This window comes from Ceratotherium simum, chromosome 11 (assembly GCF_057802395.1).
Source record: "Ceratotherium simum simum isolate JZ-2026a chromosome 11, ASM5780239v1, whole genome shotgun sequence".
Classification (NCBI taxonomy): Eukaryota; Metazoa; Chordata; class Mammalia; order Perissodactyla; family Rhinocerotidae; genus Ceratotherium; species Ceratotherium simum.
The window spans coordinates 55,538,883-55,553,488 of record NC_141910.1 but is presented as its reverse complement, the minus strand read 5'-3'; the positions used below and the strand labels follow the sequence as shown (position 1 = coordinate 55,553,488).

Here is a 14,606-nt window from a genome sequence, read left to right as displayed (position 1 = left end):
AAAAAAAAACGGTGGCCCGGCAGAAAAAAGGGGAGGGTGAGTGTCTGATGACCCAACCAAGGTGCCCTCCAGACATCCAGAAAATGGAGCCACTCTTCCTTGGGGTTGGCCCAAGCTTTTCTAAAATTCCTCTTCACCAGGGCCAGTAATAACAACTATGACATGACAGCCAGAGCAACAAGCATTTCTAGTGCCAGCTGCGTATCAGGCCCTTGAAGGCCATGCACATACTCAGTTCATCACTGCACTCACCCAGGGAAGAAGGTATGATTAAGCCATTTCACAAAGGTGGAAACTAGACAGCAAGATTAAATAACGCACCTAAGATCTCACAGCAGGAGAGGCAGGAGGTAACCCAAGTCAAATGACTACGAAGCCAGTGATTCTGCCGATTCTGAAGCAGAATGCCCACCCGCAGGTCAGGCTCCGAAGGTCCCTTCTCTAGTTTATAACTGTAGAGGTCAGTTGGGTCTGAGACAAGACATGATGGAAGGGATAGGAAATGCTCCCTAAAGTAACCACCCTACATTGGGCCCTTTACTGAAATAAAGAGGCAGTGTCCCAAATTTGTCCCTGGAGATGGGCAATATAATATTAACAATCACAACCCCAATTTGGGCGAGGGGGTTAATGTGTTTTCCAGTGTTTGATACTGCATCAACGAAAGATAAACTGTAATCATGTGTAGGAGTTTAGAAAAAAGAATGAGAATTTGTGCCACTTTTCTGGCAATCCGGGGGAGGCTGTGTCTAGCTGACAGAGCCATCCAACACTGGGAAATGAGCCCGTGGGGCAGCTCCCAGCCCTGCCTGGGGTGACGACCCACCCTCAGCATAATGCAATGCCCTTTGCTCAGATTCCCCTTCAAGAAATTACTGATTTGGTTTCTTACCAATTTGCAGCAAATATGTACCAAATAACAGACATAGTATTCCCCTCCTTGGGAGGGTGGTAAAGTCCACCTACTACCATCAGGTCGGTGACTAAGCCTTGGACTTATTCTTCAGTCTCTTAAGAATTGGCCCATGGGGATCAATTCCCCAGGGCCCGGTCCCCTTGGGTGAAAAACTCAGCCTTCCAAGGACAGCCCAGGAGCCCACCTCGAGCCAACCAGGAAGCTGCGATAGGTGGCTGCCCCGGTCTTATGCTGCCAGACCTGACTCAGCTGGCACCAAGCTTCATTTCATGGGGACCCATCTTGAAATGACATGTGAACAACAAACCACAACCAGAGGAATCTTGCCAAAGTTCAAACCCAGGCCGCTTACATTGCGGTTTTGAATGGGGGTAAAGGGTGGGGGGGTGGATTTCTTCTGAAACATGTCATTTTCTTTTCTGTTTACAACAAAGAAAGTGTTCTTGAAGATATGAAAGGGAAAAGGAAAGAAAAGGTTTCATTACTAATCAAAGCAAATTTCTTAGAAACCACAAAGAGGAATTCTGCTGGGAGAAACAGCGGAAAACATGATCAGAGGAAGGAAGGACCAGACGTAAAATGGCCAGGAGGGGAAACGCCGGGAGAGAGGCAATGGTCTGCTGGGATTAAAGATAAATAATAACAAGAAATAAATAAAATAGAAATGATAAATAAAATTAATAAATTAAGAGTAACCAAACGCCCTACAGATAAGGAACTGTTGAGTTAATTACGGTACAGTTAGCCAACATCATACTATGCAGCCATTAAAAATGATGGCTGTGAAGACTAATTTAAAATAGAATAAAGTCTGCACCATAAAGCTAACTAAGAAAAGCAGGGGTAACACGTACAGCTTTGTAAAAATTTCCATATGCAAGACTAGAAAGAAACACACACCAAAAAACTGGTCATGATAGGATTATGATAAATTTCTTTTCTCTTGTTTCCACAGTTTCTGCAATATTATATGCACTTTACAATCGAAAACATTCTTTAAAATAATCCTTTCACAACGGGGAAAAAAGAGCCAGCTGATTACACAGAAAAGAGATGAGAAAAATGATAATGAATAAACTTGGTCTGATTCATTCACAGATCAAAGATCAGAGATGGCTTGTCAGGATTAAGTGCAATAAAGAAATAAATGGCAGGGCTGGCCCAGTGGTGTAGTGGTTAAGTTTGTCAGCTCCACTTTGGCAGCCTGGGGTTGGCGGGTTCAGATCCCATGATGGGCGCAAACCTACACACCGCTTATCAAGCCACACTGTGGCTGTGTCCCACATACAAAATAGAGGAAGACTGTCAACAGATGTTAGCTAAGTGCCAATCTTCCTCACAAAAAAAAAAAACAGAAGAAGAAGAAAGAAAGAAATGGTTAGCATTTGTACAGTCTTTATAGTTTGTAAAGTGCCTCTGTATACATTATGCACCCCTCCCCACCAGGTAACAAAGCAACACTCCTGTGCCCTTGTTCGCCAGGTAGAACCGTGAGCAGTCCCCCACCTGACAATCTGGCCCCACCTCGCCTCAGCTGGTCTTAAGCTTCCCCAATGCAAGAGAACCCATAGTGCAGACACCATCAGACAGGGGCTGCCTCCTGCTCCCAAATGGTCCATCTACCCATCACAGGCCACCTGGGACAAGCAGGAGCCCAGGCAGGAAGCAAAAGCAGGGGTGGGGCATGGCTGCTCCATGCTGGGGGCCCCTTCCTCCAAGCTGCTCCCTAGCGTTGGGTCTTAAGCCCTCTTCCCTTTTTTTTTTTTTTTTTTTTTTGAGGAAGATCAGCCCTGAGCTAACATCTGTGCTAATCCTCCTCTTTTTTTGCTGAGGAAGACCGGCTCTGAGCTAACATCTATTGCCAATCCTCCTCCTTTTTTTTTTTTTTTTTTTATTCCCCAAAGCCCCAGTAGATAGTTGTGTGTCATAGTTGCACATCCTTCTAGTTGCTGTATGTGGGACGTGGCCTCAGCATGGCCGGAGAAGCAGTGCGTTGGTGCGCGCCCAGGATCCGAACCCCGGGCCGCCAGCAGCGGAGCGTGTGCACTTAACCACTAAGCCACGGGGCCGGCCCCCCTCTTCCCTTTTGATTCTATATACTCTCCTTGGGCAGCCCCTCATCCTCCCTATGGTTTTGGGTGCCACTTAAATACTGATGATTCCTAAACCTGGAACTCTAGATCTCTGTTTTAAGTTCAAGTTAAGATCTTGAGCACAGGGCCTGGTATACAGAAGGTGTTCAATAATTACCTACTGAATAATCTGATAGTTCCACTGGGATGTCCCATGGGTACTCAGACTGAACTCATCTTCTCCAACCCCTGCTTCCAGCTTGGTGGGTGGCCCTCATGGGATCACACCTAGACTACTTTAATAGCCTCCTAAACAGTCTCAGCCTCACTCAAGTACACCAGAATGATTCTATTAAATGCAAATCGGATCCTATCTGTCTCCTGCTTAAATTCCCTCAATGGAGCCCCATCATTGTAGCCCAAATTCCTTAGCCCTCTGCTGTCTGGCTTCTCTACACCTTGTTTCTCCAGCTCCTGCCACCCACTCATACCCCTGTTACACAGTAATTCTCACCAACCCCAAGCAAGTAAGAACCTCCTATGACTCTGACTGGAAAGCCTGTTTCCACTGCTCCACCTGGCAAAATCCTACCCATCCTTCAAAACCCAACTCAATGGCCAACTCTTTGGAAGCCTTTCTCTGTTTCCCTAGGCAGGCCCTCTCTCACTATCAGGACTTGTACCACAGCCTCTGAGCTCTCTGAGGGCAGGTCCCAAGTTTTACTCATTCTTTGTACAACCTGCCTAGAACAATGCTTGCCGCCCTGATGAAACACTTGGCAAGTGATGGAAGGAATGAAGTTTCTCCTTAGACGGGAGGCACAAGCAGGGGAGATGGGATGGTGAGAGCTCCAACTCTACTCAGCCTTTCTTCTGTGTGATCTTATGTGAATCATTTTTGCCCAAGGAGGAGATTAGAACTAGGCCAATAGGATATCAATGACTCATTTTCTGGGCTCCTAAGAACCCTCCTCTATTGCTGCTTTTTCCCTAGATCAGAAAGAATCTTTAATAACAAGTGGCAAAGGAGTATTGATTAGCATCCTTGAAGAGTTATATAAATTTTGCTTGAAAAAAATCATTCTCAGATCACTTGGATTAACACCAGAATGTTTCCCCTAGCCTGGATCTAGCCAAAAATTTATCAAACTCTCAATGAGCGCTGATGAGGAAGGAGATAAAGGTAAAAGCAAAGCAGGAATGTATGTATTCAACAAACATTTACAGAGTGACAGTCACAACCAAGGCACCATGGGGTGCTGCAAGGGAATTCTCCCATCTGTCTTCATCTCTCTTTGAGGCAAATGACAACCTGCTAAGATAGACAAATTTGACATGTTTCTGAAGGACACACATAAATGAGAATATTCCTGCCTCCTGGGAAAGGAATACAAACCTCAGAGCCAGGCTGCCCATGTAGCTGATGTGTGGAGAGAAAGGGCCAGGACGGGTGCTGGGGTCGTGACCAGAGGCAAGGGACTGCGGCCCTGTGCCCGGTGCAGTGCCCTGGACAGAGGGGTACATGTGTTTGAAGAGTTAAGAGAACGAATTCTTCTCACGAACATAAGGCAAAGCCCATGCAGATGAACTACGAGACTTCGTCTTTTTATGTGCAATGCAGTTTCTGAAACTTTCCGAAAATCTTAGAAGTGATGTATTGGACCTCATAGAGAGTCAATACCTTAAAGAAGTTATATACGCCCTTCTCTGGACCACATTTCTAACTTCTTAAGCATCCTGTGGTCCCAGAGCATTTCTGTACCCCACCCAGACTCATGGCTTTCTTCAGTCCCTTCTCCCCAGCATCCCCCTTGTGTCCCCTAGTTTAGGAGATGGCCTCAGAAGGTGGCTGCCTTCCATTCCTTCGCTCCCTGCACACACATATCCCTCTCACATCAAGGGGTAGAATCCAGTTCCCTTATCTAGCATCTGGGTTGGACTTGTGACTTGCTTTGACCAATAGTGATGGCTCTACCCTTTAAAAACCCTGGTAGCTCCTACTTTCTCCCACAGACCACCACGCTGTGAGGAAGCCCAAGCTAACCACATGGAGAGGTCATGTGGAGGAGCCTGAGGCTCCAGACATGTGAGTAAGGCCTTCTTAGGGCTTGAGCATGGCTGTCAGCCAAATGCTGATGGCTGAATGAAACAGTCCAGGCAGCCAAGTGAGTGACCCCAGCCGGTGCCATATGACGCAGAAAAACCACCCACCTGAGCAGTCAACCCACAGAATCCCGAGAAATAAGAAACCATTATTGTTGTAAAGCCACGAAGTTTTGAGATTGTTTGTTAAACAGCAATGGATAACTGAAACACACAGTAAGTGAATGGACACATGTGCAGTAAGGCCATTGAGAAATGAGCCATCCCACATTAGTAAATTTCCTAGAAAGCCAAAATACAATCCTTATTTGTCTAAACTTGCTTTTATCCATTTCTGCTGAAAAGTTTTTTTTAGAATGCAATACTATACCCTACTTTATACTAAACATAATCTAAAATTTTCTTGATGAGTGGGTCATCATTATGGACATCAGTTATTACATCATCCGGTAAGGTAATGATGCCTCCTGCAGCCACAGAAGGTATGTCAGGGCTGCTGGTTGCAACACTCAACCCCTAGACAGCTATGCTCCTCGATGAGCAGCAATGTCTGTCTCTAAAAACACCTCCTCGTCCCCCACATTGCTCCTTCTAATGGTTGTGGGTTGAGAAAACAAAGACCCAATCCTGTTGGAACTGTATTGCAACAGGCTCTGAGCAAAAACATCTAAGGGGCTCTTTAATAACTGCAGAGAAGGAATTCTGGAATCCCATTGACCTGGGTTTGAATCCTCTCTGCTACCTACCAGTTAGGTGGCCCTGGACGAGTCCTTCACTCATCACATATTTCAGTGTCCCCATTTGTAAAATGAAAATGTCTACCTCTTGCTGGAAGACACTCAACGGAAACACAGCAAGGGCTCAGTATATGTACGCACCTTGTCTACACTGCATGTTTGCAGGGCCTGGCTCTGTACATGGGTGTAAGTCTGATGTCTGAGTGTTGGTCAGGGCATGTGCCCAGGAAAGTCAATCATCGAGAGTGTGTCTGTTGGTGAGGGGAGAGCTGGTGGGGGGAGGGGGTCTGAATGTTTATTCAGGGTTGGACCACCCAAGTGGGATTTGCTGTATATTTATGAAAAAACCGCAGAACAAGAATAACCTCAGAGTCCTAGCAATTCCGATTCATGGAGAATTTAGCAGGGCTGTTGGACAGACCAAGCTCAGGGTTGTGTGCGTGTGTGTGTGCGCATGTGCATGCACACACACATGCATGCACGTACACACAAAGCGTACCCTGGAGCTCACGAAGCAGGCCTGAGGGGCAAGGGGAGACCCCAGCGTGGAGACCCAGCCCTGCTGCTCCCCTGTTACCCACCACTGGCCCAGCGCTAGGCTTCAGTTTCCTCTCCAGAAAAACTCAGCTGATGATGAAGTGCTGATTTAAAATAACAAACACGAGGACTCTGATGTTCATGGCAAAATGTCAGTGCAATAACGTGGGTGAGAGGTGGGACCTGAACTGCACGTGCGCAGTGATGACAGACTGGAGGGCTCTGTTTACACACAGATAAGGATCCAAAAAGGCCACAGAGATATGCAACCGGGGAAGGGATTGAGGGGGGACTTTCTGCAAAGGTGTTTACATGTCCAATAACTGACTACTCTTCCCCAAGTGCGGTTGGATTCGGTGGGCTCCACAGGCCCCTCCTATGGTTTTCCTTATTATTCTGGTTCCTACAAGATGCCCACCTGCACACTCTCCGTGGAGGGACGACCCCTTCTGTCCCACCCAGGGACAGTGGCAGAGCCCAAGGCCAAGAGCTGGGTTGCTCTGCCTCCTCTCATCCTGTACCCTGTCTACCTCGGCTGCCTGCAGCTGCTCAGAGTCCCCACGCTGCTGCCCTCCCGCCACGCCACCCGGCTCCAACTCACCCAGCTTCATCTCTCATGCACTCCTGGCCATGTTCCCACAGGAACATTCTGTCACGGGCTTCTCCCCCCCTCGCGTCCAATCCCCATGGGGAGAGAGAGGGGAGCTTCCTATTATATTTTAGGGCCTCCCATCTCTGGGCACCGTTCTTCAGCACTGCTTAGCAAAGACATTTGGGGGCAGCCAGAGAAGCAGGAAGGAGGCCCAGCTGCCTGGGTTCCAGAGACAGAGAGGCTACAAGGGAAGCCTGCTGCCCCCCGCACCCGCCATCTCACCTCCTCACTCACCAGTGACCCCTCCCCAGTTACCCAGCCCCTCTACCTCCTTTCAATCTCCCTGAACCTCAGTTTCCTCATCTGTAAAATGGAGCCAGTAACATCCAGGACTAACTGGGACAATGTATAGACAGGGGAGTCTGAAGCATTAGCTCCTCTCAGCCCCTCCCTACTGCAGCTGCCTCCAGCCCCTCGGAGCCGGATGCTCATTCACTGGGTCAATGATTCGCTATGTAATTTGTAGGTGTGAAAGGAATTACACATCCACAGCTCCATCATGTTCTAATTTGTGAATAAAGGTCTTAACAGGCTATTAATTCCACGAGAGAATTTTGCTCCCAAATAGGCTTTCTGCTATGAAATAAAGCTAAAAGATATTTTTTAGGGGTTCCTTGCCCCTAAATTGCCACAGACTCATACCTTTAATGACACTGTCAGAAGCTAACAGGTGTATGTGGGTGCACATGGGGGTCTCGGGAGCAGCCGCTGACCACAGGAATGTTCCTCAGCATCTTGGCTGTTCCCCCACCCGCATCTTCCCACCCATTGGCTGACGCCTGGTCCTGCCCTTGATCCCTGCTTCAATATCTCACCATAGGGACAGTTTGGGGGCAGTAAAAGGCAAGTTGTGCCATAACAGGCCTGGTGGCACCAGGACGCAGGCAAGAAGAGGAATGTGGGAAAACTGTGCCAGGGGCAGCTCACTCCTCCCCATCCCCCAGCCCTGCTCTCCTCCACCACGGCCTTCGACTGTTATCATCCAACCCCCTTTTTTCCCAGACCCCGCAGGCTACAAAGCCCATACCTGTTGTTCAGTAATATTGACTCATTCACTAACACATGAAGCCCCTGCAACATCCCCATCCCACAGCCCCCGACTCCGCCTGCTCTTCCTGTGGGAACCCCACCCGCCCGCCTCCCGTGAGGAGAGCCCCGGGCAGGCTGTATGGTTTGCCTCTGACATTTCAGGTTGCCCTGAGGCCCCTGTGTCCCTTCTGTCTCTCCCCCACAGAGCCGAGTACGGGTGTAGGGGGTGAAGGGTGCAGAGAAAGAAGACTTGGGCATTGGAAGTGCTTCTTCAGCGATGCTGCTGACAGCAGCAACAAAAGCACTCACAAACTCCTGGAAATCCAGTGTCTGCTTCTAACTGTCAAACCGGGTTCGCCCCCTGCTACCTCGACCCAGGACGGAGTCCCTGGCTGCAGCCAACACGTGATGGGAGAAGAGAAAGGAAAGGGGAGTCCACAGGCAGGAGAAAGAAAAGGAGGAAGGTGCCTGGGTCTGGAGAAAGTTCCTGGTGTTACCCTCATTAGTGAGGGGTCTGACCACCCGTTCTCATGTCCCTGTCCTCCTATCCTTGATAACATGGGCCCAGAGGGGCAGCGGGCAGGTGAGTGATGCTTCCTTCCATGGCTGGGGGGAGATGTATCCAGGTGCTCTCCCCACAGCAGTGCAGGGCCACACGGGGCTCAGTTTCCACCGTGTTCAGGGAGACCAAATACAGGGACGCTGTGACTTAAAGACAACTCTGCTGGGTGGGCCTGGGAACCCAGGCATCTTTTAAAAAGTCACATTAGTCCCAAACAAGTGACTCAGAAACTTCTGGAACACAGCCCACTGAAAGCTGGGGCCTCCTGCATTCTATCTCAGGCTCCCAAACGGACCTTGGAGCCACCTCCCTCACCCCGTATTCCCAAAGCCACAGCCAGGGCACTGCTTGCATGTCAGGCCATGCTCTCCTGGGATGCTAATATTGTTATTTTTGATGTGCTTATTTTTCTATCTTTTTTTCTGTTTCCTAATCTTTCTGGATTTTTGTTTCTTAGCAGCGCCCAAAAGACAGAGCAATCATGGGTTCAGCCTCTGGGCTCCAATGGGGAGAATTTCTGTTTTGCTCCTTTAATGGACAACAAAGCTTGTGGGCAGCTCATGTGGTCCAGGGGCCCAGGCAGAGAGGAAAGGGCCAGAAGTGACTGGTCAGTAGAAGGTAATGGTTCAGAGCTGGATCGCAGACCCCAAATGCTGCCATGCCCACTTGCCTATTTGCCCCAAGCTGTGCTTCTTACTGACTCCCAATAGGAATGATTCTTGCCATTCTTCCCCAGATACCTTCCAGCAGGGCCCTCAACTGGCAGAGGCACAAGCTCAAGTTCACCAACCCAGAAGTCATGATAGCAACGGGAGGTTATCATCTTATATGAACAGGGCATTGGGAGGAAAACAAGCGGACCTGCTGGTGTGCCCACACGAATCCACAGGCACCAGCCCAGGGCCGGGCTCCTGCAGAACCGAGAGGCACAGAGCTTCCGTGAGAGAGGACGCGGCATGAGCCAGAATGGGAAAACAGGAAGAATCTTGGTCCAAAACCAGAAAAAAGTTAAAACAGAGAAAAACCTGTGTTTTGCTCTAACCAAGTGGGAGGCAATGGGACAGCCCCACAGCGTTCTTGCATCAACCGCCATTGGGGCCCTGGAGACTCAGTCCCCAACCCCAGAAGACAACGATAATGGCTTTGGCCGAGATGGAGGCGGCAGTGTGACGTAGTAGGAAGATCGTTGGAAATGGAATTGAGAAATGGACACTCCAGCCAGATGACTCCATAACGTGCTGTGTGGCCTTGGGCAGGTCACTTCCCATCTCTGGGCTCATGTATAAAATAAGGAGGTAGCAGGTAGGATGTACGACTGTGGACTTCACTGACTCTAAGCCCCATGGAGTCCCTCAGATGGGTTACCAGATAATCAGCTCAGAAGGCTGAGAATCGCATCTCCTGGTCTCTGCAGCCCCTCAGCACCTAGCCAGGGTCTCGGCTCCCAGTGGGAGCACAATACTGTCTATTAGTTAAGCTGAGGCCAAAATTCCAGCCCTTCCAGCAGAACACGTTCTCAAAGAACTAGCAGACCCTCCACCACCGTGGCAGCAACACTATCCCCGTTTGTGTTCCCACACCACGCCTACTGTGGGGAGACCCCCACATCATTTAACTGCTCGGGGCACCCTGAGCTCCCAGCGGCAGAAGCGGGATCTGTGACAATCACACTTTCCCTCCCTACAGCCCGTCACCTTTCCTAGTGTGCCTTCACCCAGGCTCCTTTGATCTTGATAACAACCACGTTACGCAGGGGGGCAATGTCCCCATTCAACAGAGGGACACTGAGTCCACACACGTCAGTCACTTGCTGAAGCTACTCTGACAGGCTGGAGACCTGAAGCCAAGGGAGCCCTCTCTCCCCACAGAGGTCTTCCTGGAGGAGGAGGTCAATGAAGGGAATGGCTTACTCGAGACAGGGTCTAGGTGGGCTTTCCTGCCACCCACTCAGGCTGGGCCCAGGTGACAGAGTGGCCCTGAGGCCCAATGTCCTGACATCCTCCATCCCTAGGGCCAAGCACAGACAAACTCTAGCACAAAGCCAGAGGGTGAGGGAGAGGTGCCCCTCTTTGCACAGCAGCTGAGAGCCCCAGAGGCCTCCCAGGACACACTGTGACTCAAGGGCAGAGAAAACCACACCACTCCCACCTTCAAAACAGGTACTACTTTGGTTGAGAGCTGGTGGGCAGGGAAGCCACTGGGTGGGACAGAAGGGGGGACTCACCTCCCTCAGCAACCGCATCCCCTTCAGCCCGTTCTGCTGCTGCTGGGCCACGGTGACCCCCAAGACGAGCGTGTGCACACCACAGGAGACCACAGAGATGACAACGATGGGGCTAAGGCTGAGGGGCAGCGTGATGAAGAAGGAGAAGACAAAGAAGGCCTGCCAGCCCACGGTGTCGCTGGCCGCATGGGCGCCGGAGAAGTTCAGGCCCAGGTAGGAGAAGACCTGGGCTGTTATCAGCAGCCACAGCAGGTAGGGCACCACTCTCCGAGTGACCCGGTCAGGGAGGAGCCCCTTTTTGCAGAGCACGAAGAGGAGGGTGTCCAACACCAGCCCGACCCCGGCCACCACCAGGGGAGGCAGTTTGTCGCTGGAGAAGACCACGGCGCACATGACCACCACGTAGCAGTCGAAGAGGGCTGCGAAGACCACCAGCACCAGCAGGGTCTCGTGGCGCTGCCTTTTGAAGTAGGTCTGGTACAGGTTCTCCAAGGACTCGGGCACGAAGGTCAGCCGCATGAAGCGAGGCAGGCAGAGGCAGGAGCCCGAGTTCCGGACAGAGATTTCATGGGTGCGGCCCACCCTGCGGTCAGGGTCTGAGGGCAGGCTGACAGAGTACTCCGCGGAGTACTCAGCAGAGTACTCAGGGTCGGAGAAGCCCTGGTTCCTCGGCATCCTGGCTGTGTCTGCTTCTGCTGGCCCTGGAGAAGTGGCCCGGGAACAGAGGAAAGGCTCTGGAATGGGCTGCCTACCAGGGCTCTCTGAGACCTAGGGAAGGCTGAGGGCCGGCCACCGAGTGCAGGAAGGCAGAGCAGGTCTCCAGGGCACAGGTAGCGCTGATCATCTGGAACTTAAAACGACATTGCTAAGTAGAAGCCCCTCTTCATTCCTACCTGTGCTTTCTCCACCACCCGCCCTACCCCTCATAAAAGAACCGGGCTGCAGAGGCTCCAGAACCAGGGCTTTCTCCGCCACCCCCATGCTCAGGGCACCGCCGACCACACACATACACGGTCCTGTCCAGGCCAAATACTCAGTTCCCTTCTCTGGCTTGCCCCAGGGCCTGGCCATCTCTCCATCCCTCGCGCCCCTGGTCTCTCTGTCATCTCTTCTCTCTCAGTCCCTGACTTCGCCTAAATCTCCTCCAGGCCCAAGCCTTAGAACCTGAAGATGAAACATGCCAGAAGGAAACCAGAGCCATGCTAGGGATTCCTGAATCTTCCTTCTGTTTACTTCCTTTCCCACCCAGCCCTTGGCGACTCCGGCTCCCCGCCTCGGGGCACTGTCTGCCCTCCGGAAGGCCGGCCCTGCCCCTGCGTTTACCTGTGCGGGAACTCGGGAGCCGCGTGCTCCGGGCCGGTCCCCTCGCGGGCGCTGGGGCTGCGGGGCCAGGTCACGCGTGCGGCGGGCGGAGGTAGGAGGCTCAGCGCGCCCAAGTGCTGCTCCCCACGGAGCCACGCCGCCCCCCCACCGCCATGGCCCCCGGCCCCCGGCCGCAGCGCGACTCCCCCGCCGTCAGGCCCGGGATCCGGCCGGGAGAGGCGCAGGGTTGCCCCTCAGCATCCACAGGCGCCCGGTCGCAGGAGGAAGGAGGGGGCGGCGGCGACTGGAAAATTCGGGGGCGCCCGCCCCTAGGGCTGCGGCTGGCGGGGCCGGCGGCGCGCCCGGACCCCTCCCTCTCGCCCCGGCTGTAGTCGCGGCGGGGGCGGCAGCGCGGCTAGGGGCGCACCCGGGGCCCTCTCCGGAGGGAGCGCGGGCCGAGGCCGGGGAAGCCCGCCAGCATCCCCTGGCCCGCCCGCGTGCCGAGCGGAGCCTCCGAGTCCGGGCGCGGCGCGCTGCACTGTGAGTCCACGCGCGGCGCTGGCGGCTCCGGGGCCACGCGCGCTCCAGGCCCCGGGAGGCGGGCGGCGCCCCTCCCTCCCCGCAGTCGCCGCCCTCTCGGCGACCGCGTCCCGGAGTCGGGGGGTGGGGGTAGTGGGGGGGTAAGGCGCCCCGATCTAGACCTAGGACCGGCGGGGGAAGGAGAAGGGCGAGCAGGAGCGCGGGGGCGCGAGTTGGCGGGGCCCCGGTGGCCCCACGCTCCAGCACCGGGCGGCGGGCTGGCGGCGACTGCTGCGTGGAAGCGCCGGGCGGTGAGGATGGGCGAATCCACGCCTCCCCCCGCAGGCCCGGTCTCGGAGGATAGAAGCCCGGACGCGTCCTCCCGCAGGTGAGGCGCGCTCGGGACACCCTCGCCGCTCCCTCCTTCGCTGCGGCTTCCTTCCGGGCCGGGAGAGGCCGGGGCTGAGGTTTGGGGATGGCTCCCCGCCGGGCGCGCCCGACCTAAGTGTCCCCGCCCACCCTGGCAGCCCAAACGACAGCGCGGGGCCTCCGCTTTCCGCAGACCGGCCCAAAGCTGAGCCCTGTTCTTGAAGGAAGCGGGTAGGAGTGGCCCAGTTGGCACCTGGCACATGGAACTGGAAGAGACTATGCTTCAAAAAGATCTCCCGTGTACATTTCACCTGGTTGAGATGTGTTTGAATTTACAAACTCAAATGCTCCTTTGAATGGTTAAGCCTATCAGTCTCTTACACTGTAGTATAATTACTTTTCTTGGATTTCACAAAACACCTTGCCAAGATCAATCACAGGCTGTAGGAATTTAGATAAAGGGAGAGGAAGGAGATAGGTTGTTTTGGAAGAAAAACATGTGTGAGGGGGGAGGAGGTTGCTGAGGACAGCCAGCAGCTTTAGGGGATGGGCTCCCTGGGGAGAGCAGAAGAAATGGGTTAGAGAGGAGAGAAACTCAGCCATCCGGGCCTGGATGGAGATTCCTCCTCCAGCTCCTGAGACACATCCATGAGCGCCCTTTCCAGAACCTCAGGTGTCAACTCACATCCCCAGGGAATGGATTCATCAGAGAATTGACCCTATCACAACTATTTCTATCAGTCCCTCATACTAATTCTGAAGAGCTTCCAACCTCAGCCCAAACTTGTCAGAGCTTTGATTCTGAAGTGGGGGGACATATCAGATTGAGGAGGAGGGTAATTTGAATAAAGAAGCACTTTCCCCGTTTTAATTTGTTTGGAGTCCAAACATTTATTTTGAATTGTTACATGCTGTTAAAGGAGGCATGATTTTTATGTTTAACAATGGGGTATGTGTTAATAAAAGGAAAAAAGCTGGTAAATATTGCTTTGGCACAAGGGACACCCACATTGCACCCTCTGTGAATCTCCCCATTTCCTGGCACACGTGCTAACCTTTGGAGATCTCCTGTGGGGCTCCCCACTTGGCAAAGCCATGCCCAGCTCCTGAGCCCTGTGGGCTCTCTGCTGGGCCTTCTGCCACCACCCATGCCCCAGCCTCTCCTCCCCACCCACCCCGAGAAGGGAGAGGGTTCCACAAAGAGGTACCCCTGGTAAAAACCCCGATCTCCTGCCTCTCCTTCCCCAACCCTGTGCCTCACTTCTCCACCCCTGCCCTCCTACAATCCACCTCTCTTTGCTATGGGTACCTGTCTCAGACCTGTGCTGAGAGTGCACGGCAGATGCCCAGCCAGGCCGGACATCAGGGAAGAACCAAGGAGCCACGCAGCCCCTGTCCTCAGGATGCCTGCCAGCTCTGCCAGGGCACCAGGGGCACTGACAAGACAGACCTTCAGCTGTGCACAGGTGGCAGTCAGGTGACCTGAGCACACCCTTTCAGCACCAGAGGGGAGGATCTGATTGGGCCTGAAAGGGGCAACCTTCCAAGTGGCTGGAGCCTCCTGACAAAGGCTGGGCAGCGCGT

The 14,606-nt window shown here is 53.0% G+C and overlaps 1 protein-coding gene across 2 annotated transcripts in view; it reads right to left on the bottom strand.

Annotated features, from left to right (window-relative positions):
• Positions 1-13,090, bottom strand: part of ADCY3 (adenylate cyclase 3) — a 90,713-nt gene extending 77,623 nt beyond the window's left edge. The window contains exons 1-2 of one of the 2 annotated variants that reach the window (XM_004418276.3): positions 12,156-13,090; positions 10,833-11,682 (exon numbers count right to left, since the gene is read on the bottom strand). In XM_004418276.3, coding sequence (XP_004418333.1) covers positions 10,833-11,507 — 675 coding nt within the window. In that variant the 5' untranslated portion in view covers positions 11,508-11,682; positions 12,156-13,090. The remainder of the gene's footprint in view (positions 1-10,832; positions 11,683-12,155) is intronic. The other variant, XM_087437074.1, reaches the window with a different exon arrangement.
• Positions 13,091-14,606: the final 1,516 nt, after the last annotated feature.